Source organism: Dermochelys coriacea, chromosome 20 (assembly GCF_009764565.3).
Source record: "Dermochelys coriacea isolate rDerCor1 chromosome 20, rDerCor1.pri.v4, whole genome shotgun sequence".
Taxonomy (NCBI): Eukaryota; Metazoa; Chordata; order Testudines; family Dermochelyidae; genus Dermochelys; species Dermochelys coriacea.
Genome location: NC_050087.2, coordinates 9,614,750 through 9,639,730, shown reverse-complemented (window position 1 = coordinate 9,639,730; position 24,981 = coordinate 9,614,750). Strand labels below are relative to the sequence as shown.

The following is a 24,981-nucleotide window of genomic DNA, read 5'->3' as shown; positions in this document are numbered from 1 at the left end:
CCCGCCTCTCCCCCCACTTCCTGCGCTTGGCTCCGCCTGGTGAAAGGTAAGTAAGGCGAGGCAAAATTCCCTTTAATAACGCGACTCCAGCTACTCGACGCCCCATAGGTTGAGACCCTTGTCCGTCTCCTGCTCTCTACCAATTAGAACTCTTCTCCAGCTCAGAGGGCAGCAACAGACCTGGACAGCTCGCTCCTCACAATCCATTGGTTTGCCGAGCTGCCGCTGCGAAACCTTCCTGTAACTGATCAGTTTAGTTACCTGTCAATCAAAGACAGACTGCTAACCTATTGGCCCTGGGAGCAAGAGGTGGGGATTATTGTCTTCCATCACAAAGCATAAAGAAAAGGAGTACCCGTGGCACCTTAGAGAGTAACAAATTTATTAGAGCATAAGCTTTCGTGAGCTACAGCTCACTTCATCGGATGCAACACGGCTGCTACTCTGAAACCCATCACAAAGCATGTCACCCCAAAGCTTTTCTGCACTTGATAGGTGAAGAGACCTGTCTATCAATACCTCTTGCGATTCCTATTGGTCTCTGGAGAAGGAGAGTCCTGCCCCCTGTATGCTGCCACTCAGCGTCTTTTTCAACGTAGTAGGTGGGAAGTCTTGTCCATTAACTATTCTCGGTGGCTATTGGTTAATCGTTTAATAGGCGTGGCTTATATCCCCGCCCCCACTCCACCCTTCTCCTCTCGGAACCGCAGTTCATTCCCTCTCCGCCTGCTGGAGGGTGCGGATACGGGTCGGTTGCTAGCTCTGAGCTCCGATTGGAGGATGTGGCGCGGTAGGCGGGCTCTGAGTGTACCGTCTCGGGGGGGGGAATGGTCAGCGGGGCGGAGGGCGGAGTTGCTTTCCTGTCAGTCAGTCTGGCCGCCTGGTCCGGGCCGCCGGCGGGGGAGGTGGCGGTTCCATGGCAGCTGTGGAGCCTGGCGCCCCCGCCCCCGCCCCCGTTCATGCGGTGACTTGGGGAGAGGAGGCAGGGCCCGCGGGGTTCGGTCCCCCGCCCCCCTGAGGAGGAGGCTGGGGAGCCGCTATGGCAGCGCCGCACAGGTAGGAGGAGCAGCTGGGGGCCTCCCCCCAGTCCGGGGACGGCTGGTTCCCAGCGCCCTTCCCCCATCCAGACACCATGATCCCCGTGTGTGCGGGGGGGCCCCACCCTCCCCGGCGGGGTGCCTGCTCCCCGCTCTAGCCTGGATGGGTGCAGCCACCCTCCCCCCTGAATCTCAGTCAGAAAGATAGAGGGGGGTGTCTGCTCCCAGACTCCACCTGCCACCCCCAGCCAAGGCGAGCCCCCTCCCAATCAACTGTTCCTTCGCCCAGTCTGCCCTGGGATAGGAGTGATTCACCCTGACCCCCAAACCAAACCCCTCCTGCCTTGGGTTCCCCCTCCTCTCCCAGCTAGGTGAGTGGCATCTGTAACCCCCCCTCCCCTCTAGGGAGTGCCTGGTCACTTGCCCAGAGACATGGATACTCCCTGTTCCCCTAGTGCCCTCCTTTTCCCCCAGCCGCCAGGAGGATTTCACATATGCCCTATTCCCTCAAGTGCAGTGTTACCCCCACCCCACAGCCCCTCATATCCCTATGAGATGGGCAAAGGGAAGGGAGAGTGCCAGATCCCCTCTTTTTCCAGGGAAAAGATGGTAGAAGCTGGCACATCTGCCTTCAGCACACACTGGCACAGCACTAGCTCCTGGCCACTGAAGCTGTGTCTCTGTGATGGGAGCTTTTCATCCGTCTCTGTGTCCCAATCCCAGCAGCTACCATCTTCTTCTGGGTTAAAAAAATGTGAAATCTAGGCCAGGGTGACTTGGTCTGTTCTAGAAGGAGCCCTCCCTTTGCCGAAATGGTATCTGCTGCTGAAACTGAGATATTCACTCCCCAGTTCTAGCTCTTGCTCCTTTTTTGGGCAGCTGTTAGGCCAGTATCCAAAATCCCTTAATTGATGGCTTTGCTGAACCCAGCACAGACATGAGGAGTTGTCTCAAGGTCTAACTCAGTAGTTCTTAACCAAGGGTCCAGGGCCCCCTAGGGTGCCTCGAGCAGGTTTCAGGGGGGCCTCCAAGCAGGGTCAGCATTAGACTTGCTGGGACAGAGGACAGAACACCAAAGCCCCACTGCGTGGGGCTGAAGCCTGAGCAATGTGGCTTTGTGGGAACCCTTGTGGTATGGGGCCCCAGGCAACTGTCCTGCCTGCTACCCCCTAACACCATCCCTGGCTTTTATATGCAGAAAAATCAGTTATTATGGCACAAGTGGGCCATGGTGTCTTTATAGTTGGGAGAGGGGGCTAAAGAAAAAAAAAGTTGAGAACCTCTGGTCTAACTGGATACCACTTGGCAGGTGTAATGGCAGCATCCACTGAATTGTGCTATAGCTGAAGGTTTGTTATTGTGCCGATTGTGTTCATTTTTAGTGGGGTTTAGTAACTGGGGTAGAAACCTTGGATACAGCTTGTTCCTCTTGATATAACTTTTAAAAAATACACTGCCAACTGACTGCCTTCGAGTGAAAGATTGCCAAAATGGTGTTAAATGCTCAAATCTTCGGGTTTAATTCTTGCCTATTCAGTATGCCCAAAATGGCTAAATTACGAAGAGGAGGCTCTCTGCTGTGACTGATTTGCTTGTAGAGTATTTCTGAAAGCAAATGCCTCAAAATGGCCCAGATGTATGTTAACTGCTTAGTAGGTTGCTTGCAGGGAATGAAAATTAGGTTGATTTTTGGTGTCCATGGGACTTGCTTTAGTCAGTCCTGGATCAATGCAAAGAAAGCACTGCTAATCTGAGATCTTGCACATCACTAGACTAGGTACCAATGGAAAACTTTTCAAGGATATAAATCATTTGTTGTCAGCCCAATTTGCAACTTATTGGCACCTTTTAAAAAATCAAATTATTTTGATCACCATCCCGTGTTGTCGTTCTCCAGTTGACTTTAGATAGGATTTTAGCAGCCACTGTCTCGGGAACAACTAGGGTGCATCTGCACTTGGAAAACTGGTATCCATTTTTCAGCAGTGACAGAAGCATTTGGGTAGATGGAGCTTTAAGTAGTTTTACCACCCTTTCATAAATGCACGCTCTGAACTTTGGCTATGGCATTGGAAGTTCATCTCCATCAGTGCTAATAATGTTGAACGCCCTAGTGTAGACAACCTTCCGCTGCCAGCATGGCTTTGCAAACTATTGCTCAGACTTGCTGTGGGCAGGTCTTGTGAACAGAATGCATAAAATGGTGTTGGCAGCTGGCAGGCTATTTACACTAAGAGCTTGTCTACACAAACAATTTGTTTGTGGTAAAGTGGGATATGAATCTGTCCCACGCTAGCCTGCCACAGTCTGTCAGCGTACATCCTGCTGATGCTTGTTAGTAGTTGGTTAGAGTGCTTTAGGCCACTAGCATGCCATTTCAGCTTGCTGCAAACTAATTGTTCTTGTAGACAAGGCCTAAGGTATCTTTTCCATAATACAGACACCTCCAGCAAGATTAGCTGATGTAGTAAAACTGCCAGAAAAATGAGTACTAACTTCTGTAAAATAGATGGGGCCTTAACAGTTAGAAACTGGTGCCATTTACCATTTGGAAGTAGCTTGGTGTCTCAGCCTTCAAGTAGTATAATAGTGAACCGCTGACATTGGAGATTATGAGATGTCGGCTGCTGAAATCATGTCAAAATTGAAGTGGAAAGAAAAGATCATTTGAACAATATGACTTTTTTTGGTCAACTGGTATCAAGGTTTCCAGGATCAGTTAATGCTTCCAGATATCCTTCCTGAACTAGTGAGCAGAAGAGGGAAAATTTTGGTTGTGGAGTTTCTCTTAACCATGCTTTATTTCTTTCACATTAATACACTCTAAGTATCAAGAAGTATAACGGCCAAGATTGAAGTCCCATCAATCTAATGCATGACATACATGCTGTTGACAAAGACCTTGCCTATTGTAAATTATCAATGGACCTGATTTTGCAGTTGGGATCTCCAATGGAAAAATAACTTGATATTTGAAACAAAATTATTTTTCTGCTTAGTAGTTGAATCTTGTATGTCCATTTGTGAATTCCTCCTATGGCAACATTTTTGTTTTAGGAAACTTTAGAAAAGTGTACTGAAAATTTCATGTATCAAAAAACATCCCTGACCCTCCAGAAAAACCCAATAACATTTAAGTTTCGGATTTGCAAAGGAAGCTAAAGAAGCTTGGTACCCAATTCCCACTGACAAGGATTCGGTTGCCTAAAACCCTGAAGTGCCTTTGAACATGTCAATCTACAAAAATTTAATTTGGGAGTAGGTGGGGAAATAGCCAGTGTTCTCCAATACTTTCATTACCATCCAAAAGAAGAGCCACAAGTTGGAATGAAACCCAGTTTCTCTGTTGAGTAGCCGACTTCAAAAAATCCTAGAGCATTGAACTTGCTCTGGCTTGTAGGCATGAGTTTTACCATCCGCCCTTCTCTGCTGTCCACATTAGAGTGCAAGATTCTTTGCAATTATAGGGCCCTAGTGGCTTGCTATGGCTCTTAGAAGAGGAGATGTGACGTACATGTGTGGGTTCATCATGCAAGATCCAGAACCATTAGTCAATCCAATTTCAGACCTAACAGACTTGACACTGGCTTTTTATTACTAAATGTAAAAGTAAATATTGCTTTAAAGTCCTGGGTTGCCTGTGACATTGATCTCAATGGGACTTTATAGGTGTGCTTGGGAGTAATAGATTCTTTGGTAAATACTGGCAGCCAAAGGCAGAGAACTAAGGGTTCCTTATGACCTTGAAGTTTTTCTGAAGCATACTAGCAACATTACATCATTCTAATGTTATAAAATGTATATTTAAAGGTGTTCTTTTTAAACTGACCTATATCTGGAGTCCAGATATATTGACTCTAGCAACACTTTTATGATTCGTCATGCCAGGAAAGTTATTGAAATTGGATTGCCTATACTTGTGAGATGCTTCGCACAATGAGATCTTTGCATACATACAAAGACTGATGATCTGTGTTGAAAATGCATCGGGTAGAATGAAATTGGGAAGGAAAGACTTTTTTGAATCAGTGTGTTAGGTGGTAGACTGTTCATTGGCTACTTAGGTGGTTGTCTTAAAGGACAGGTTTTTATAGCACCAATTCAATTTAGTTTCACCACATGCTTTTCGCACCAATGCATCTTGCAGCTGCCCTGAAGAGAAAACCTTTGGGCTTTAGAGTTCAAGACCTGTTGCTCACTCAGTCCTCTAAGACCTCCTACAACTTGTGAGGTTTGGGGGCATTGATGGCAATTTGATTAATAGGGATTATGCCATCAGAGTAGCTGTCCTAGCTATATAATTCTACTGTGCCTGAAATGTGGTATTGTAGCACCTTGCAAGGCTCCTGTGGTATGGTAAGGCTTTGAATGATGACACTGATTGTGCATTCTGATTTTTTTTTTCCCCTATACTTTTTGGCATGTTGTTACTCAGAACTCCCACTGAAGTGAAGAAGATTCTTGCACTATAGAGGTCACTGAATTTTTGCGTGGAAAGTCTAACATAGTCATAATGCTAACATTTAGTCATATTACTAGAGCTGCTTCTGTGTCTGATATCAGCATTCTTGCATGAGTAGTTTAACACTGGATACAGTCTCCGTTAAACTAATAAAAGCAAGAAAACTCAGACATAGGGCTGCCATCGTACCCCTCTGCAGAAATATAGATTTTAATATAGCATTTAAGATTGCCCATTGTTTAGATATTGTTTTGAGGCTCATTTAAAAAGTGGAATAACTCTAGTGAATGACAAACATGAGTTGTCTTTCCACTGGGTCAGAAACCAGATTCACACCCCCAAATGAGAATATCACGAGTCCTCATACCACCTGTCTGAATCCCATGGCACTTCTAAAACTCCCACCACCCTCAAGCCCCCCGCATTGTAACCCCTGGCTGGAGTAGCGAATAGGCTGGAGCCAGCCAACGAATGAACATTAGTTTCTTTTGTAACTGATTTGTTTTTTGCAAAACTATGCTAGTAGGATAGTGAGGGCGAGCTTTTGCACTCCTGTCCCTGTATACATAACAGGCCCTGCTCTCTCACATGGGATGTGGGGGGGAACCAATAATGGGGACTCATTAGTGTTCTGCTGGTAGCTGGAGTGACCGGTCTCTACAAGTTAGCCCCCTGAATTTTTTAAAGTGAACTGACTACCATGGACGATGCCAGATTTGAAAATGTCTTTGAGACTACAGTCCTCTGTCTATCCCCAGGACAATAAAAGGATAATCTTTCCCACATTTTGCCTGTACCAATGTACCTCACCTCTGCCCTGGAGGTAGCTCTAGGTGTTCAATTTGTGTCTGTCCGTTCAGCCCTAGCCTCTCTGAAACTTCCTACAAACCTGTTACATAGCATCAAATGTGATAGTGACTTGATACAACACGAGGCTGCTGAGAACAGTACGTATCCCCAGCTCATTTCATATAATCCCCTAAACAGCCTTCAGATAGCCATTACTTTTTGTTACTACCATCAGAAATGGATTTGAACCAGTGACCTAGAGGAGCCTACATCTTGGATGATGTAGAGCTGCTAAATTAAGACCCTGTAAACTTCAGAGCTAGGAAGAACAAAGTGATTTTTTTAATCTTTGAGCACTTGTGGCAATGTTAGATATGTGGATTGGACAGTCCTACTAAAATGAAGGGTTTATTATATTAATTTCCTTCTTATCCTTCACCTTGCCTGAACATGTGATAACTCAACCAGGTACTGAGTTAACTCCTGCAATTGTGGGTGATTAGCTCCTAATGGTTAAATGTATTGGTATGAATAAACCAGTAACCTTTTAATCTTGGCATACCCCAAGCTATAGAGTTCTGATGTCCTTGCCTGTCCCATAGTGGAAAATTAGAGGGAAATTTCTTTTATGCAAAAGATGGAAAAAGTCTATATGATAAATACTGTATCTTGGCAGCTGTATACTAGTCCACTGGACTCATGTTTTTAGTAGATGTCATTACTCCACTGTAGAACTCTAAGCATTACAGTGAATTTTAAGCATGTTATCAGAAGGGTGTGTGTGTGTGTGTGTGTGTGTGTGTGTGTGTGTAAAATAAAACATGGCTATGTCTTATGTTAAGGATAATGCTGTTTTTTGCTTCCAATTGCTTTTTGCAAAGCTGCTAAATGTTTGTCCCTTCTAAAAAACGTTAATGATTTTAAAATAGAACCTTGGTTTTGTTTCAGAATGAAGCAAAATTTGGGACATTCCTTAAGGTTTCTGCTGGTGATATTAATAAGAGCAAGGAGGATGTGTGTTTAAAATTTCATTTCTAGTATAGGTGATACTTGCTTCTGAAAATGTGTGTTTTGTTCCCTATCGATATAAAAATAAGATCTGCTCAAGAAAATTTGAGGAAGAACTTATAGGCTGGCTGAATCTATGAAAGTTTACTTCAAGACTATTATTTCTTAGGCATCACAGAACCACAGATGTAGTGAAGTGATCTTTTCACTGTAAATGATATTGAAGACTTCACAGAGAGGTCTGTGAAGTCTTCAATATGGCACTTCTTAAATTATTTTTGATCATAGATTTAATAATTCACAGAAAATTTTAACTGTGCAACGGGGCAAGACTAGTGTCAGTTGGAAGCAGATCATGGAGTTGGAAGCAGAATTGCTTAACCTTAATCTAGGTCTTGGGGTTTTTTCCTTTTTTTTTTTTTTTTAAAAAAAAAAAAAAAGCTACTCACTAACCAGTTCCTTATAATGCAGCCACTTCTGTTAACAATTTAATTCCCATCTTCCTCCTAGGGCCAAGTAGCTATGCCCTTTAGACTTGAAATGTTTTGGTTAAACTTTGCTGAACTTCAGAACTATTAACCTAACAGCACATGAACACAATATTCCAAACTGAAATAACTTTAAGTTATTATCAGGTGTTGTCTGTCTCATACACTTTGTCTGGCTGTTCCAGGTTTTTAGTGTGTTTAATGTGCTCACTTTCCTTCTGATGAAGGATTAGATGCTGTATGAAATGCTGCTTCCTACTAGGATAGTCAGTTTTCTGACAACTTAAAATTATAGCACAGCTTAATCCTTCTTGAAGTAGACCTAAGTAAGCATCTTTCACAATAGGCAGTCACTTATTCCTATTCTGATGGCATCTGGTTTGCATTAAGATTGAATTAAACTTGATGCAGCTAAATAAGGAATGTTAATTACTAAAAATATCTTGTCTTCCAAAACCCTGTTTCTCAGGATGGTTTGGGTTTTTTTTCCTCTCATCTCAGAGCTGTTTATAACATTTCTGTTACTGTTTTGTCCACTGGTAGTTACTGCAGGTTGCCCTTACTAGCAATAGGCACCCTCTTGTGCCAGGAATCAAATTAGGGCCCTGCAAGCTCAGTGTCATTCCCAATGTAGCCCTGTAGCTTTTGAAATGTCATGATTGATTTGGTTTTCAGGTTGCCTTTGTCATGTGTTCCTGTTTTCTTATGACCTTATACTATCCTGTAAGGCTGAAGGTGAAGCCTTTTCAACCACACCTCTTGAGCAGTGCAGGTGTCTGCTTATACCTGTCCTTCTCAAAGGGTTGTTACTTGTAACAAAACATACTTTATTAATGTTATAAACAATTAGCTAGTGAGTCCTGACCTCTGATTTCTAGCACAGCATGTAGCTGGTTATAATCGATCAGATAATCGATCCAGCTAATCATACTCTTGCATAATGCCCATTTTTATAGCAGTGAATTGTGTAGTGATCATGATTATTCAGAATTCATATGGAAACATGAAAGAGGTGTTTGATTACAAACATGAATTGGTACAATTTTATGAAGAGTTTTTGGTATCGTGTATAATTTCCATTGTTGTTAGGAGCTGTTAAACCAGATTTGCTTCTTGAGCTCCTCCCCGGAAGAAGACTGAGAAATGTACAATGGCACAGGCATTTTTGCATAGTGACAGGGAAGAGGTGATCAAATACATCATACCCGGCAAGCGTGTTTGCAGTGAAATCTTTGTAGATCTAAGAATGAGAAGCAGGATTGTGGCACTGATTGCTACAGCGTACCTTGTCAGTGCCTTTTCCTTGGATCCAAACCTGCACATAGCTGCCAGTTGCCTGTTGTAACAGGGATGCTCAGAAGAGCTGGGAGTGAAATAATGCTCAATTAATCCAAGAAGCATAAGGGATCACTTATTAATAGGCACTAGAAAATGTTCCATTTTAAAAGTGTCTGGGTCTGTTAAAACAGGCAGAGCTAGCTGCATTGTTCACGGTGGTAAAATTAATTTTGCTGCATTTTGCAGACATGGTGCTTCCAGTCTGTGGATAATAGTTGTAATTTTACAGTAATGCCCTGCTGGTGTCAGCAAATAAATGAGGCTGAGATTTATAAAACATGTCATACCCTTCCTGTATTAAGGGAATGGGGGAGAAATTGAAGCACATGTTACATGTTTGCAGCTGACAAATAACTATAAAAATAGTAGAAGCCAGCATAATCATTTATCACACTGATTGATCAGCCCTATTATCATAACTAAGACAAGGCATGATGGATTTCTAGAGGACTATGCATTACTGGACAGAGGTTGTTGCAAAAGATGGAGGCACCAGTTAAATCCAGAATCAATGTCTTACTGAGAAGCTCTACTCCACCACTTCCAGCTACTGGAGGGGAGTTCCTTCCAAAGTGACCCCCCTCCAACTCTTTTTATTTATTTTTATACATCTTTATTTTTCATTGCCCTTGGATGATAGATATACCAGTTTTTGAAGCCTCTTGCTTTCTCCTCTCTGCACAGATCCCAAGATACTGGAAGAGATGAACTCTTTCCCCTTCCATCCCCACTCCAAAGCCTCCTAAATACGGGGGGGGAGGGGAGGGGCGTCTCCTATCCTATCCTTCCTCCAGCCTCTGTAGTGTTGGGTTGGGGGGGGGGAAGGGGGATGGTTGTCTGTCACAAATAGTATCACTGCTTGCAGCTACAGCAGCCTAAGTTTTAACTTGATATTCTTGTCAGTTTCCTGGCTGCCTAGAACAACTGTGGTGAAACTAGGATGAATCTTGTTAATTTCACTTGTTTGGAAAGCAATGGGCAGCGAGAGAGGTACCAAATCTCTGCCTATAGTCTCAGGGAAACAGCCCTGTATGGGTTCACTTTGGAAGGTTCTCTGCAATAAATGCAAGCTAAAAGCCTTGTTACCTGATTTTCAGAAGCACTGAGCACCTGCAGCTTTCACTGAATTCCATGGAAGCTGTGGCTGCACAGAACATGTGCAAATCAGATGGATGTATGTGTGTGTGTGGGGGGTTGTTTTTTGTTGAGTGTTTGTGCTCAGCAGAAATTGATGCTTGGGTCCCTCTGCCTGCCAGGATCTGCCACTGTTTTAGGTGTATCTCAGTGCTACAGACCTGATGCTTCAGTGTAATATACCAGCCTCCTTGTTCTTGTTTCAGTGCTTTATCCCCAGTATGAGAACAATATATTGGGCACCTTTGTTGCCTTGTACTCCAAGTTCTATTATGAACCCACTTACTAAGTACTTACTAAAACTTTTCAGTATTGTGATGTCTTTCTTTCCTGAGGTATTGGTATACTCTATTGGTCTTCTCAAGTTGAGCTCAGTATGCCAGACTCTCTTCACCCTAATTGATAGGGTGACCATATTTTCCCAAAGGGAAAACAGGACAAACCACAGGCTGGCCTAAGGGCTCCTCCCCTCCTCTCCCCCCTCCCCCCCCATCCCCATGCTTCCCCGTGCAGGACCAGCCTGAGACCTTCTCTCCCCACGTGCCTGGGGCTGGCCCAAGACTCCCTGCCACCCGCTCGTGCAGGGCCAGCCCAGCCTAAGGTGCTCTCCTGAGCCCTCCCTCCTGCAAGGGGCTGGTGTTGTCACTCTTCTCCCCCAACCCCCACACATTCCTCTGCACCCCACTAGAGGCCGCACCCCACTTTTTTGGCAAAACTGATGATCAGTTGGCAAGAGCAAACAAGATAAATGCCAAGTTTTGCCAAAAAAAATTGGGACAGCCAGAATAGGGCTTAAAAATGGTTTGTCCCAGCCAAAATGGGATATATGGTCACCCTGCTAATTGGGCAGAGGTAGACAAATTGCAGGTTAGGGAAGGGCAGAATGAGACCCTCTAGCATTCCTTATGCAGTTCTGTCCGAGTGTAACATTTCGGATCTTCATGTGTGGTTTTCAATGCCTGTTTCAGCAACTACCTTTTGCCATAAATTTAAGATAGGTACAGGATGCACAAAGTGTTGATACAGGAGTATTCTTCTCCTAAAAGTGTAGGAAGTGACAGGGGAATTGTAATGGCAGGGCTACCAAAGACTTGACTGTTAGAAGTGGTCAGAGAGAGGTACATTTGTCTGTCAGAGCCTTGTTCTCTGATCTCCCCCCATCTATCCCAGTGGTGACTAGTACACGGGTCCTCCAACTCTTTCATTCAGCAGACCACTTTGACTTGTGGACACACCTGCCTTCCAACCATCCCAACCCCACACTCTGTATGCCATGAGGAAAGGCCACTTAGTTGACTACATGTGGAGTGTACTCTTAGATTTTATGTGAGGGAGACTTATTGGAGCAGCTTTGGAAACCTCTGTCAATCACTTTGTGGTCAAAGCACCTTACTTGGTTCCTGTGTGGGATGCCCTCAGTGGTTAACTCGGGAGACATTGATGCCAGCTTGTTAGAATAAGAACAGCAGCACAGAGGATTTAAAAATATACATGAGCAGTGGGTCCAGGTTGAAGGGATAGATGACCCTTGTTTGTGTCCCTGGAAAGTGCAGTGCTCTGCCAGCTTGAGATCAAACTTAAGAAACGGTATGCATGCATGAGGAAATATCCTTCTGCATGCTACTAATGTTTGTTGTTATACCAATAAAATAAAAACCAGCAGCATCTTATTAAAGGGGAAAAGGCAAAATACCACATTTATTGTGAATAGAGAAAGAATCATAGTAAGCAGTTATATCTATAACATTCCATTCAATCTCATATTTATTCACACACACACACACACACACACACACACACAGGTTCTGCAAGGTTATCATAGTTACCAGCCTTAAAGTTGCTCGTGCCAAGCCACTGGCCAGGTGGCCTGGACATGAGGAGGGAGCAGGGCCTTGTCAGATGCTCATCTGATGCTCCTGAAAGTTGGTTTGCAGATTCGGACCCCAAAGTTCTCACTTTCTAGAGTCCATTTTTATAGGAATTTCTTCCTATGCCAGTCTATGGGAATTGCTTCATCATGCTGTTAGCACATTCCTGACGGTTCTGTGCTGCCAGATGTTATCTTGTTCTTTGGTTCTCCCATTCTTGAGGCTGTTGGGTGGATTCCAGTCTGCCCTCCGGAGGTCCTCTGGTTATTTCCACTTGACGACTCCTTCAGCCGATGGACACTGGATTCTTAGGCTGGCACCTCCCTGATCATTCAGTTATTATCCATACCAAGCATCCATCCACATACATCCTCTATCTCTATTTTAATCACAGTTGTTAACAAAGCGAGATGAATACAACAAAAGGGCGGGGAGTCTCTGGGTGCTGTCTCTCTTATTACAGAGTATTGCTTTGAGTCTCTCTCTGTGTGAGTAGTTGTCATTACAAAGAATTGCTTTGAGAACAGACTCTGTCTTAGAATGTAGTAACACAATTAGCAGCTTGCAAGTTTCACACAGAGGGAGAGAAACAGTACCAAAAACCAAGAGACCTCTTAATTAGTAATACCCTGGAATTTAAACTATGGGGAATCAAACTCATTTGTGATTTTAATACAGAACTACTTTAATATTATTCAACATTGTGATGCACAAAGTAGACTCTGGACTGCTCTGTCTCAATCACTCTAGTCTTGCCCTCCCTGGGAGGAATTCCTCTGTAAAATATTGTATTAATACATAAACTAAACCACATTTTAGTAACCTGAAGGCTGACACCAACCAATAAAATTAATTCATAGCTAAGGCTGCTCTTATGTCTGTCATCATCCAACAAATCGTCTCTGAGAAACTTGACTGAGGTTTTTAAAATGTTAAATTTACAAAATCCATAGATGGAAGGGATGCTATGGGTGAATATAAACTAGCTGCATGCAACTTCCCTCTGTCTTGAAAAACGTAATTCAAATTGGCTTGCAAACACTATTCTACATCACAGAAGTGTTGTGAGGATAAATATGCTAACTGTTGAGGGGCACTCAGATGTTATGGTAATGGGAGCCATCTAAGTACCTAAAATAGATAGTATAGTCTGCAGCCATACACGAATTTGGGCTGTGATCTTGTCAGATCTTGCAAATAATGGGAGTCGGGCCTGGTTAGTATTTGGGTGTAAGCCATCGATGAAAAACCCATTGTGCTTTAGGTCCACCAGTAGAGATGCTATCCTCTCTGAGTCCATGTCCTACCAGGGTGCTAAAACATTGTCCATATTTGAAGTTGCACCAGTTTAGCTATAGGTATGATTTTTTTAAAAACTGATTTAGTTAAACCAGTGCCATCAAGAGTTGATGCTCTTAAATCTCCGGATTTATCTATTTATGAAAGATAATCTAGAATAAAATAGGGTGAGAATGTAAAGCAGATTCACTATTCCTGGTTAACTCCATGTGTGGATACTGTTACTCTGGATTAAAACTCCCTGATTCCAAATTAACTTAATCCAATTCAGAGAAACTAATTCTGAATCAGGCACTCCTATTCCAGAATAAGGGTGTCCACACATGGAGTTAATCAGGAATAGATATTTCAGAATAACTCCTTATGTCAACAAGCCTTTAAACTGACTTAAATTTAATTGTGACTTTTGCATCAGTTTATTTAAATTGTTTTTTAAATGGCATAAAATTAAACCTATATAAAGGGGCAGTTTGTTGCTAGAGATGTGGTCCTTTCAACTCGCCCTAAAAGCTCCCTTATTGTGACAGACTGCAAACAGTGGGTGCAAAGTCTGGAGTCTTGGACCTGGGAGAGACCATGACAGAAGGCATTGGATGAGGCCAACATGGACATGAATCTCTGCAATGGGTAGCTGAGCAGTTCCTAATGGAAACAAAAGGACATGAGATTAGATTTAGAGTTCTGAGTCGAAGATTATCTACTTTTCAGTCAATACAGTGTTTGTTGGTTTAGCATTAGGGCTGTCAAGCGATTAAAAAACTTAATCATGCGATTAATCACACTGTTAAACAATAATAGAATACTGTTTTGTTTAAATATTTTTTGATGTTTTCTACACTTGCAAATATATTGATTTCAGTTACAACCCAGAATACAACTTGTACAGTGCTCACTTTATATTTATTTTTGATTACAAGTATTTGCACCTTAAAAACCAAAGAACTAGTATTTTTCAGTTCACCTAATAAGTACTGTAGTGCATCTCTTTATCATTAAAGTTGAATTTACAAATGTAGAATAATGCACAAAAAACTGTATTCAAAAATAAAACAATGTAAAATTTTAGAGCCTGAAAGTCCGCTCAGTCCTTCTTGTTCAGCCATTCGCTCAGACAAACAAGTTTGTTTACATTTGCAGGAGATAATGCTGCCTGCTTCTTGTTTACAGTGTCACCTGAGTGAGAACAGGCTTTTTCATTGCACTGTTGTAGCCGGCGTCGCTAGATATTTATGTGCCAGATGCACTAAAGATTCATATGTCCCTTCATGCTTCAACCACCATTCCAGAGGACATGTTTCCATGCTGATGACGGGTTCTGCTCGATAACAATCCAAAGCAGTACAGACTGACGCATGTTCATTTTCATAATCTGAGTCAGACACTACCAGCAGAAGGTTGATTTTCTTTTTTGGTGGTTCGGATTCTGTAGTTTCTGCATTGGAGTGTTGCTCTTTTAAGACTTCTGAAAGCATGCTCCACACCTCGTCCCTCTCAGATCTTGGAAGACACTTCAGATTCTTAAACCTTGGGTCGAGTGCTATAGCTATCTTTAGAAATCTCACATTGGTACCTTCTATGCATTTTGTGAAATCTGTAGTGAAAGTGTTCTTAAAATGAACAACATGTGCTGGGTCATCATCCAAGACTGCTGTAACATGAAATATATGGCAGAATGCGAGTAAAATAGAGCAGGGGATATATAATTCCCTCCCAAGGAGTTGAGTCTCAAATTTAATTAACACTTTTTTTTTTTTTAATGAGGGTCATCAGCATGGAAGCGTGTCTTCTGGAATGATGTCTGAAGCATGAAGGGGCATGCAAATGTTTAGCATATCTGGCACATAAATACCTTGCAATGCCGACTACAAATGCCTGTGTTTACTTTCTGGTGACATTGTAAATAAGAGGGAGGCATTATATCCTGTAAATGGAAACAACTTGTTTTTTCTTAGCAATTGGCTGAACAAGAAGTAGGACTGAATGACTTGTAGGCTTTGAAGTTTTACATTTTGTTTTTGAATGCAGTTATGTAACAAAATCTATTTGTAACTTGCACTTTCACAACAAGGAGATTGCACTGCAGTACTTGTATGAGGTGAATGGAAAATTACTATTTCTTCTATCATTTTTACAGAGCAAATATTTGTAATAAAAAAATAATATACTTGATTTCACTTACAATACAATATATATGAAAATGTAGAAAAACATCCAAAATATTTAATAAATTTCAGTTGGTATTCTATTTAACAGTATGATTTAAAACTGCGATTAATCACAATTTTTTTAGTTAATTGCATGAGTTAACTGATTAATCAACAGCTCTATTTAGCATAATTCAGTTTTCCATAGGGGAGCCAGTGGCTGCTGAAACTGACACACTGTGGGTAAGAAAAGGTCTAAAACAAAGGAGCTATAGATTCTGGTGCTGTCCATGTGTATTGATGCTGCTTGTTCACTTCCAGATGAAACTTTGACTTTCCTGAAGGGTGTTCCTGTGGATTTTGCGAATGAACATCCCTGATACCCTCAGCCTTCCTGAGATGGCAAGTCCGGCAGTCAGCCCAGACTCTTCCTCCCATGAGGCTCTTTCTTCTGTCAACTCTGCGCCAGCATGCTCCCCCACTTCAGATTCAGAGAACCTAAGCCCAGATGAGCTGGAGCTGTTGGCAAAGCTGGAGGAGCAGAACAGGTGAGGGAAGCTTAACGTTCTAGTGTATCCTTGTTGCTGAGGAGGCCAAGGCCGATGGGAGGTAATTTATAATCCAAGGAGTCTCTATAAGCTGTAGTGTGCAATGTGTCATCACCTGTATCTGAACCGTAGTGTGAAACCACCAAAGAACAGTACTGCTAAAGTGCTCCAGCAACATGTCTCAGCCCTGACCTGGAGGGATTGCCTCTTCAGGTAAAAGGACAGCTTGGCCTGTAAGGCCTTAGCCTCACTCTTGACTATCAGCAAGACCTCAGTTGTGACTGACAGTCTTGTGCTAGTGGCAAGTGTATGCAAGCTTCCTTCTCCCCACCAACAGCTCACTTCAGAGATCCCCCTGAAGCCAGAAGATGAATGGTGGTGACCAAGGGTTTTTAATTAAACTAGGTCACTTTTGCTTCAGTGATCTAGAGGTGAAAGGTGCCATATATTTCAGCCAATCACTTGAGTTACTCTGTCCAGCTGATCTCATTCTTTCTGATGTTTCATCTATCTTGAGGTACCTGCCACTTGCTCCACAGTAGGTGTAGTTCCAGTTGGGTAGCTGTTCATAGAAAACATCCACCTAGCACAGTGCATAGTGTCCACAGTAACAGACCAATTACCTGGTCTGCAAAACTGGGGGCTGGACATCTTTTCCCACTCTGCCTCTTAATCTATAGCCTGAGGCAGGTCATTTCACCATTCTGTGCCTTGTTTCCTCCATCTTTAAAATGGAGGATAATAATACTTACCTTCCCCAAAGAGGGGTTGTGAGGCTTAATTAGTTTGGGTCAAATTCTGCCCTTGGAGACCATGCACCTGAGTCCCCTTAACGTTGGCAGATGTTACCTCTGAGCATCCAAGGAGAAAAACTGGCCTGTAGCATTTGTCCTGGGACAAAAGATCTCTGGAAGGATAAAGGCAATGGCAGCCTATCTCCTGATGAATTTAGTATTTGCCTCATCTGCAGTGTCTGATGGGGAAAAATGATTCCCTTGTTGGTTTTGTGTTGTTTTTTAGAATACAAGTGAACATGTTGTCTGTAACATCTGACCCAAACACGAGAGGTCTGGACACTGGAAGTGTAAAGAGCCTTGCGCAGCTCAAGTTTGCAAAATAAAGGAGTAAGGGAAGGCACCAACTTCCCTGTGAGACGTGGGTGTTTCTACAGCTTGTTCTTTTTTAGAATGGGGCAATTTTAGTGTTTACATTCATGGTAATTTATCTCATGGCAGCTGGAACTTCTTTTGTCATCTGTCCATACAAACAGTTGTTGATGATTCTCTGGGAAACAAAGCAAATAGCTGCATTTTAACAAAGTACAAGAATGTTGCTGAAACCTTGTGATCTCTAGCCTGTTGGAGATGGGGATGGAAATATTGTTTAAAAAAGTTAACCGTGTAAACAATTAAAATTGTATCTAGGCCTGTCAAGCGACTACAAAAATTGTGATTAATCATGTGATTAAACAACAATAGAATACCATTTATTTTAAATATATTTGGATTACATATTTTTTGGATTTACGTTATTTTCATATATATTAATTTCGATTACAACACAGAATACAAAGTACAGTGCTCACTTTATATTTTTTTATTACAAATATTTGCAGTGTAAAACAAAATATTGTATTTTTCAGTTCACCTCATACAGGTATTGTAGTGCAATCTCTTTATCATGAAAGTTGAACTTAAAATGTAGAATTATGTTTTTTAGAAAAACTGCATTCATAAATAAAACATAGTAAAACTTTAAATCCTACAAGTCCACTCAGTCCTACTTGGTCAGCCAATCATTCAGACTAACAAGGTTGGTTACAATTTGCAGGAGATTATGCTGTCTGCTTCTTGTTTAAAATCTCACCTGAAAGTGAGAACAGGCATTCGCATGGCACTGTTGTAGCTGGCGTTGCAAGATATTTATGTGCCAGATGCACTAAAGATTCATATGTCCCTTTATGCTTCAACCACCATTCCAGACGACATGCTTCCATGCTTATGATGGGTTCTGCTTGATAATGATCCAAAGCAGTGTGGACTGACGCATGTTCATTTTCATAAGCTGAGTCAGACACTACCAGCGGAAGGTTGATTTTCTTTTTTGGTGGTTCGGATTCTGTAGTTTCTGCATTGGAGTGTTGCTCTTCTAAGACTTCTGAAAGCATGCTCCTCACCTCGTCCCTCTGATTTTTGGATGGCACTTCAGATTCTTAAAACTTGGGTCGAGTGCTATAGCTATTTTTAGAAATATCACGTCGGTACCTTCTTTACATTTTGTCAAATCTTCTGTGAAAGTGTTCTTAAAACGAACATATGCTGGGTCATCATCCGAGACTGCAATAACATGAGATATGTGCAGAATGTGGGTAAAACAGAGCAGGAGACCTACAATTTTCCCCCAAGGCATCCAGTCACTAATTTAAATGACTCATTTTTTTTTATTTTTTTAACAAACATCATCAGCATTGAAGCATGTCCTCTGGAATGGTGGCTGAAGCATGGAAGGGGCATGCTAATGTTTAGCATATCTGGCATGTAAATACTTTGCAACGCCGGCTACAAAAGTGCCATGCGAATGCCTGTTCTCACTTTCAGGTGACACTGTAAATAAGAAGCAGGCAGCAGTATCTCCCGTCAATGTAAACAAACGTATTTGTCTTAGCGATTGGCAGAATAAGAAGTAGGACTGAATGGACTTGTAGGCTCTAAAGTTTTACACTGTTTTGTTTTTGAGTGCAGTTATGTAACCAAAAAAATCTGCATTTGTAAGTTACTTTCATGATAAACAGATTGCATTTCAGTACTTGTATGAGGTGAATTGAAAAATACCGTTTATTGTGTTTATCGTTTTTACAGTTCATATATTTGTAATAAAAAATATAAAGTGCACACTGTCATTTGTATTCTGTGTTGTAATTGAAATCAATTTTGAAAATGTGGAAAAAATCCAAAAATATTTAATAAATGTTTCAGTTGGTATTATTATAAGTGCGATTAATTTTTTTTGAGTTAATCGTGTGAGTTAACTGTGATTAATTGACACCCCTAATTATATCGTTTAACTGGTTAACGGCTGGGGCTGCTCTGGCTGGCCCAGGGCTGAGGTTGCTCTGGCCAGCACAGCTGGGGTTAATGGCTAGGGTAGTTAATCGGTAAGACTAATGCTTACCGGTTAACTGTTCGCTATTTTACATCCCTAGTTGGAGACAGAAGGAGTTTGGAAACTCCTGATCCTAACTTGTTACTAAGATGACCCACTAGCTGCATCTTGTCTTTTTTCTGTGACCCACACAGGATCCAAATTCGGGGGTGGGGGGGCAAAATCATAGGCCAGCATTCTTCTACTCCTCTGCCAGCTTCTTCTCCTCCTTGCCCCACTGAGTGGGCACTGATCACCTTCAGCAACACTCTCCATCCTGGCACTGCAACCCTAATCCCAGTCAGATGCAGAGGGGAGGCCCCAAAGGCAGGGTTCGGTCGGAGTGGAAGGCCACCCACACTCACCCCGCAGCCAGGCCAAACCTGAGTGGCACTGCAACCCCATGCACTAGCTCACAATTCCCAGAGCATGGAGGCAGGCTCGCCCCCATGGAACAAGAGCTGCTGTGGGGTGAGCACAAGGTGGGCTTATTCTCCCATTCTCCTCCACAACCCCCCTGGGGCCTCCTCTCTGAACTGGCGACAACCTTCTCGTGACCCATTGGTGGGTTGTGATCCACCGTGTGGGGAAAAACAGAGAGAGAGGATCTGTTGAAGAGGACTTTATTAAAGTTATTTCCTTAAAGTATCTGCAAAGGACCATTTGAAATAGCATCATGTGCTGCATCTTACCCTGGTAAAAGATGGTCCAGATAATTCTTGCTTTAAAAAAAAAAAAAAAAAAATCCAGTCTCCTGTGCTTAAGTGCAATTTTCAAAGTTTAAAACAAATCGTTTTTAAACTTTGATCTCCACCGTTTAACTCATCTCCACTACAAGTTTAACAAGTAATTATCTTCTGCTTTGCCTTGGCAAGAAGTATATCCTGCTAACAGGAGATTCTGACCAAGGGCCCAGCACTACACCCCACGAGAGCAAATGTGAATCCCAGTATGTGCACTCAGTATCAACACAACACAATGGCCACATTGCGAACATGAGTTCTATCCCCAGGCCTCTTCTCATTCTCCGGGTAAGATTTTTTTTCTGAGTGTAAAATCAATGGTTTCTCTAGTGATGTCTGTTCTGGAAAAAAACATTCTGAGGACACCAGAGTTGATTTGAGGAAGTTCTATGACCGATTTTCTACAGGAGGTCAGACAATGGTCCCTTTTGGCCTTGGAATCTGTGTCTGTTGGCTTTGCATAATTCCAGCCATGACTCTGTAAATGCCATTTTCCTTCCTCCCATCATGAGTGGGAGACTAACCTTCCCCCTGTAGCAGGAGGGGACTCTAGCAAACCATTCAATCTATGATTCTCTGACCATCTCTCTTTAAAGAATCCAGGCCACAAAAGCAAATGCTTCTCCTAGATCTCTGATTGTGCTATGGCAAGGATGCTGCTAGAGGAGGTTCCTATCAACAGGTTGACATCTCGGTGATGCAGTTTGTGGTGGGGAGGGGGAGGAATTACACAGTGTGAGGAAGAGGATGGGGGACACTGACCTTGTCAGGTACTGATCATCCTGTTTCCTCATACTTTCCTCTCCCTTTCAGAGTAGCAGCCGTGTTAGTCTGTATTCGCAAAAAGAAAAGGAGTACTTGTGGCACCTTAGAGACTAACAAATTTATTAGAGCATAAGCTTTCGTGAGCTACAGCTCACTTCATCGGATGCATTTATGCATTTATGCATCCGATGAAGTGAGCTGTAGCTCACGAAAGCTTATGCTCTAATAAATTTGTTAGTCTCTAAGGTGCCACAAGTACTCCTTTTCTTTTTCCTCTCCCTGTTCCTCAGCAGCCATCCAATCAGTCCCTAATTTGATGACACTGAATCAAAAAATGGCGGCCAACTTTGCCAGCTGAACTTGAAAGCAGAAAGGTGCAGCTGTTGGTAGGATGAATTGATATTCAGAAAGGCACCAGATTCAATACCCTTTCCCATCTTTTAGAATGTCCCCTGAAACTATACTGTATCCCCTGTGCACTGAAACTGCCTCCATTCTGCTTCTCTCTGTGTCCCACTCAGCCCTATAACGTGCCATGTTTTTTTCATCAAGAAGGTGACTTTTCTTAAAATGACGCTGAGAATTTCTGGAAAGGGAGACTCCTTTTCTGTTCAGCTTCATTGCTGAGTTTAATACTATATTAAGCGTAACTATTAGTCCCAAATCAGGAAGTCACTCTGCATGGCCCTAGCTTGTGCTGCAGATAACAAAAGCCACCTTCATTGCCCATTTCTGCCCCAATAGGCATCTGACTCTGTAGCTCAGTTGTAGATTTCCTTCCTTCTCTGATTGCTCTGGGGGGGTGCACTGGGTATCCCTGAGCACATCCGATTTCTTAGTTGCTAATGTTTAAAAGGAAACACAACCAGCTCTATTATCTGAGTGACTGGAGGAAAAATGCAGAATCCTGGTAAGCTTTGAACAATGACTGTCTTCAGATTAAATGGAAAGCAGAGGTGCTGTCTGCTTGTGGTAGCTGAAGATCAATGGTACTTATAGCAAGAGTGGGGGTGATACCTCTGTCTTGGCCAGGTTACAAATTGGGTATTGGGTTACTGTATCTTGCATGCTTAAAACTCCCTGTGCAGTTTAATTTGTAGCTCATCTTCATTTCCTGTTCTAAACTGTAGCACAGTGTTGCTATGTGCTGTTAAATACATGCTGTGTCCCATCCCAGAAGTGGTAGCGTTTCACTGAAAGGTGAAGAGCTCTCTTCTTGCTTTGCCTTTCAGTTTCCTTTGTAAGAAAGACAAGGTGGGTGAGTTGGTAAGACCAACTTGTGTTGGTGAGAGAGAAGCTTTCCAGCTTACACAGAGTTCTTTAGGTCTGGGAAATGTATTCAGAGTGTCACAGCTAAATACAAGGTGGAACAGATTGTTTAGCATAAGCAGTTAACGCCTTTCAAGGGACCATTCAAGGTGAAGTAGCCTGTTAACACCTCTCCAGTGATGTGGGACCGGAGTTGTAATAAACCATAAATCCAGTGACCGTTCAATCCATGATTTTTAGTGTCTAGGAAAGTTATGGATTTGCTTAAATTTCCCAGACCTGAATAAGAGCTCTGTGTATGCTCCAAAGCTTCTCTCTCTCATCAACACAAGTTGGTCTTATTACCTCACCCACCTTGTCTCTCTAATCTCCTGGGATTTATGCGACTACAACAACACTGCATACGGTTTCTGTGTAAAGCACTTTGGTATCCTGAAATGTAGGGGCAGAATTTCAGCTGATTTAAATTGCGCTATTTCTATTGACTTCAGTAGAGCTATGCTGATTTACATCACGTAGCCTGCAATTATTTTAAATGGCCACGTGGTGGCAGCATCAGGGAATAATAATGTAATGCTACAGTAATCCCCAGCCAGGGTTAGGGCCCAATTGTGCTAAGTGCCATAAACACAGAGTGAAAGGGGTTGTGATTCTTATTCTAATTTGATTCTTGCTAATATCTCCTATACAAGGTCTCCAGACATCTTTAGTTATAACACCCTGTAGTCCAGGGTCATCACTTTTTGAATCATTCACCTTTTAGTCTGATGCCTTCTAGTTTGGTCTCTGCCCAAAGGCAATTTTTTAGTTTTTTGGTTTTTTTTGTTTTTTGTTTATTTTTTAAGTTTGATCAGAATTCCTTCAGGCCGGGGCGTGAGAGTTCAGCAGTGAAGCAAGAATACATAAACCCACAGAGGAGCTTGGAAAGTATGTGCACTGATTAACTCCAGACTTCTGTTTTTTCCTAGACAATTAAATGCAAAGGCCCCTAGCATTAGGGTTGTGAGATCAAGGGCCCGGGAATAAGTGAACTTGGCTGTGTTGTACATAGGCTGAAGTCAGTTATTCTTTCCTTCATGAAATGTAAACTTTAAAAGTGTTGTGTTCTAACAACATAACATTAAGGTTTACATTTAATCTATTTTTAAAGGTAGTAATGTGCTGAATAGCACCTCCCCACCACCACCACACACTCCCCATAGCCAGATTAAGAGGGGTATCAAAACAGATTATTTAAGTGACTTGCAAAAGGTAACAAGATGGAGTTCACCTTGCCCATTAATTCTGACTGTATTTAAAGGTTGGTATTTTCCTTTGAAACAGAAGACAAGAAGGCTTAAAGAGCTTAAATTGGAAATTGACAGATCCTAAGATCCTCCCACAGCAGTACAGAGGGTTTGCCCTGGCCTCTGGTTGCACTCCTTACTCCTGGGGGAATTCTGAACCACTGCACAATGCAGAATTTTGCAGAAATTAATGTGCGGACAGAATTTTCTTTCTCCTACGCCCTAGTAATGGGCTGCAGTGCTGCTAGCTGCCACTAGGGGCTGCTGGACCCAGCAGAGCCCAGCTCACAAATAAGACAAGGCCAGGGGCAGGGGGAGGGAACTGGAGGGTTCTCATCAGCTGCAGTTCTCAGCAAGCCCTGAAGGAAGGAAGCAGCGGTGTGCAGGAAACTCTGCAAGCCCAGGACCCAACATCAGATTGTTTATCCCTCTGGATCCCTGTGCTCTAGGGGTAGAAGGTGTGAATTCCTGGGCTGGGGTGGGGTGCCCACAGCTGCTCTATCGGGGGGTAGGCAGTGTGTGTGTCGGGGCTGGGGGCTTGCAACTGGGCTCTGGAGGGGAGAGGGTGTGAATGTCTAGGCAGGGTGGGGGGGTTGCAGCAGGGCTCTGAGGGGGTGAGAGTGTCTGGGCTCGGGTGGGACATGACTGGGCTCTGGGGGGAGAGGAGGTGCCTGGTCCCCTGGCTGGACTCTGGGGGGTGGGGGGCGGGGCAGAGAAATAGGAACTGTGTTGTTGTAGGGGTTTCTTTAACTCTCTACTCCTGGGGGAAATTTTGTCTGTATTGTTACAGGTATTTGAAATAAAGTACTGAAATAATTGAAACTGGCATGATTATATTGTCTTATTTTGCCAATAAATTTTGCAGAATTTTTAATTTTTTGGCACAGAATTCCCCCAGGAATAACACCTGGTGTAAATTCCCTCTCAAAAAGCCCTATTGCAAGTCTAGTTAAACTTTGTTCTTAAAAGACACCTCAACAAAATAATCTGTGTTCCATGATGGAATTTTTAAGTCCGAATCACTTCCTGAAACACACAAACTTGAACTCTTTTATTTTTAAAAGTAACGTAATAACACATTAAACTCTCCCTCCTGTTTCTGCTTTTGCTGCAGAGGTTGGTGACTTCTTCCTACAGGAGAGCTTTCTCTTTGAATGAGTGTTAGCTCCATGCATGTGATGTAGAGCACCGAGGGGACAGACTTGCTTTGGTGGTCTTGCTGCATGGCTTGTATGGTTGCTTGGTTGTTGCCCTTGTGGCTTTGCTATGTGGAATCTGGGAAGGGGTGGCAATAACTCTTGTCTCACCATGGTGATGGCATCTCTTGCAGGCTGCTGGAAGCAGATTCCAAGTCCATGCGCTCCATGAATGGCTCCCGCAGGAACAGTGGCTCCTCCTTAGTCTCCAGCTCCTCAGCCTCCTCAAACCTGAGCCACCTCGAGGAGGACACCTGGATTCTATGGGGGAGGATTGTCAATGAATGGGATGAATGGCGGAAGAAGAAAGAGAAACTGCTAAAGGTGAGGAAAGAGGGCAGGTTAGCGAGAAATTGAGAGGCTGATAGCACAGACATTCCCCACCCCCCATGCTCATTCCCAGCAAAACCTGAGATTCTTTTCAGGATCAAAAGTGCTTTGATTTCTTCTGTGGCTCTAACCCTGT

General features: G+C 42.8%; 1 protein-coding gene across 8 annotated transcripts in view; it reads left to right on the top strand.

The window, feature by feature from the left end:
* The first annotated feature begins 697 nt into the window (after positions 1–697).
* The window catches only part of EVI5L (ecotropic viral integration site 5 like), a 93,862-nt gene continuing 69,578 nt past the window's right edge, over positions 698–24,981 (top strand). For 4 of the 8 annotated variants that reach the window (XR_006278376.1, XM_043506765.1, XM_043506767.1 and 1 more), the window contains exons 1-3: positions 842–1,056; positions 15,889–16,115; positions 24,650–24,839. Coding sequence is in view for 7 of the 8 variants with exons in the window: in XM_043506765.1 (XP_043362700.1) it covers positions 15,934–16,115; positions 24,650–24,839 (372 nt within the window). In the remaining variant the exon portion in view is untranslated. Of the gene's footprint in view, positions 791–817; positions 1,057–15,888; positions 16,116–22,878; positions 22,961–24,649; positions 24,840–24,981 lie in introns of those variants that run through there. The other 4 variants (XM_043506766.1, XM_038378517.2, XM_038378515.2 and 1 more) reach the window with 3 other exon arrangements.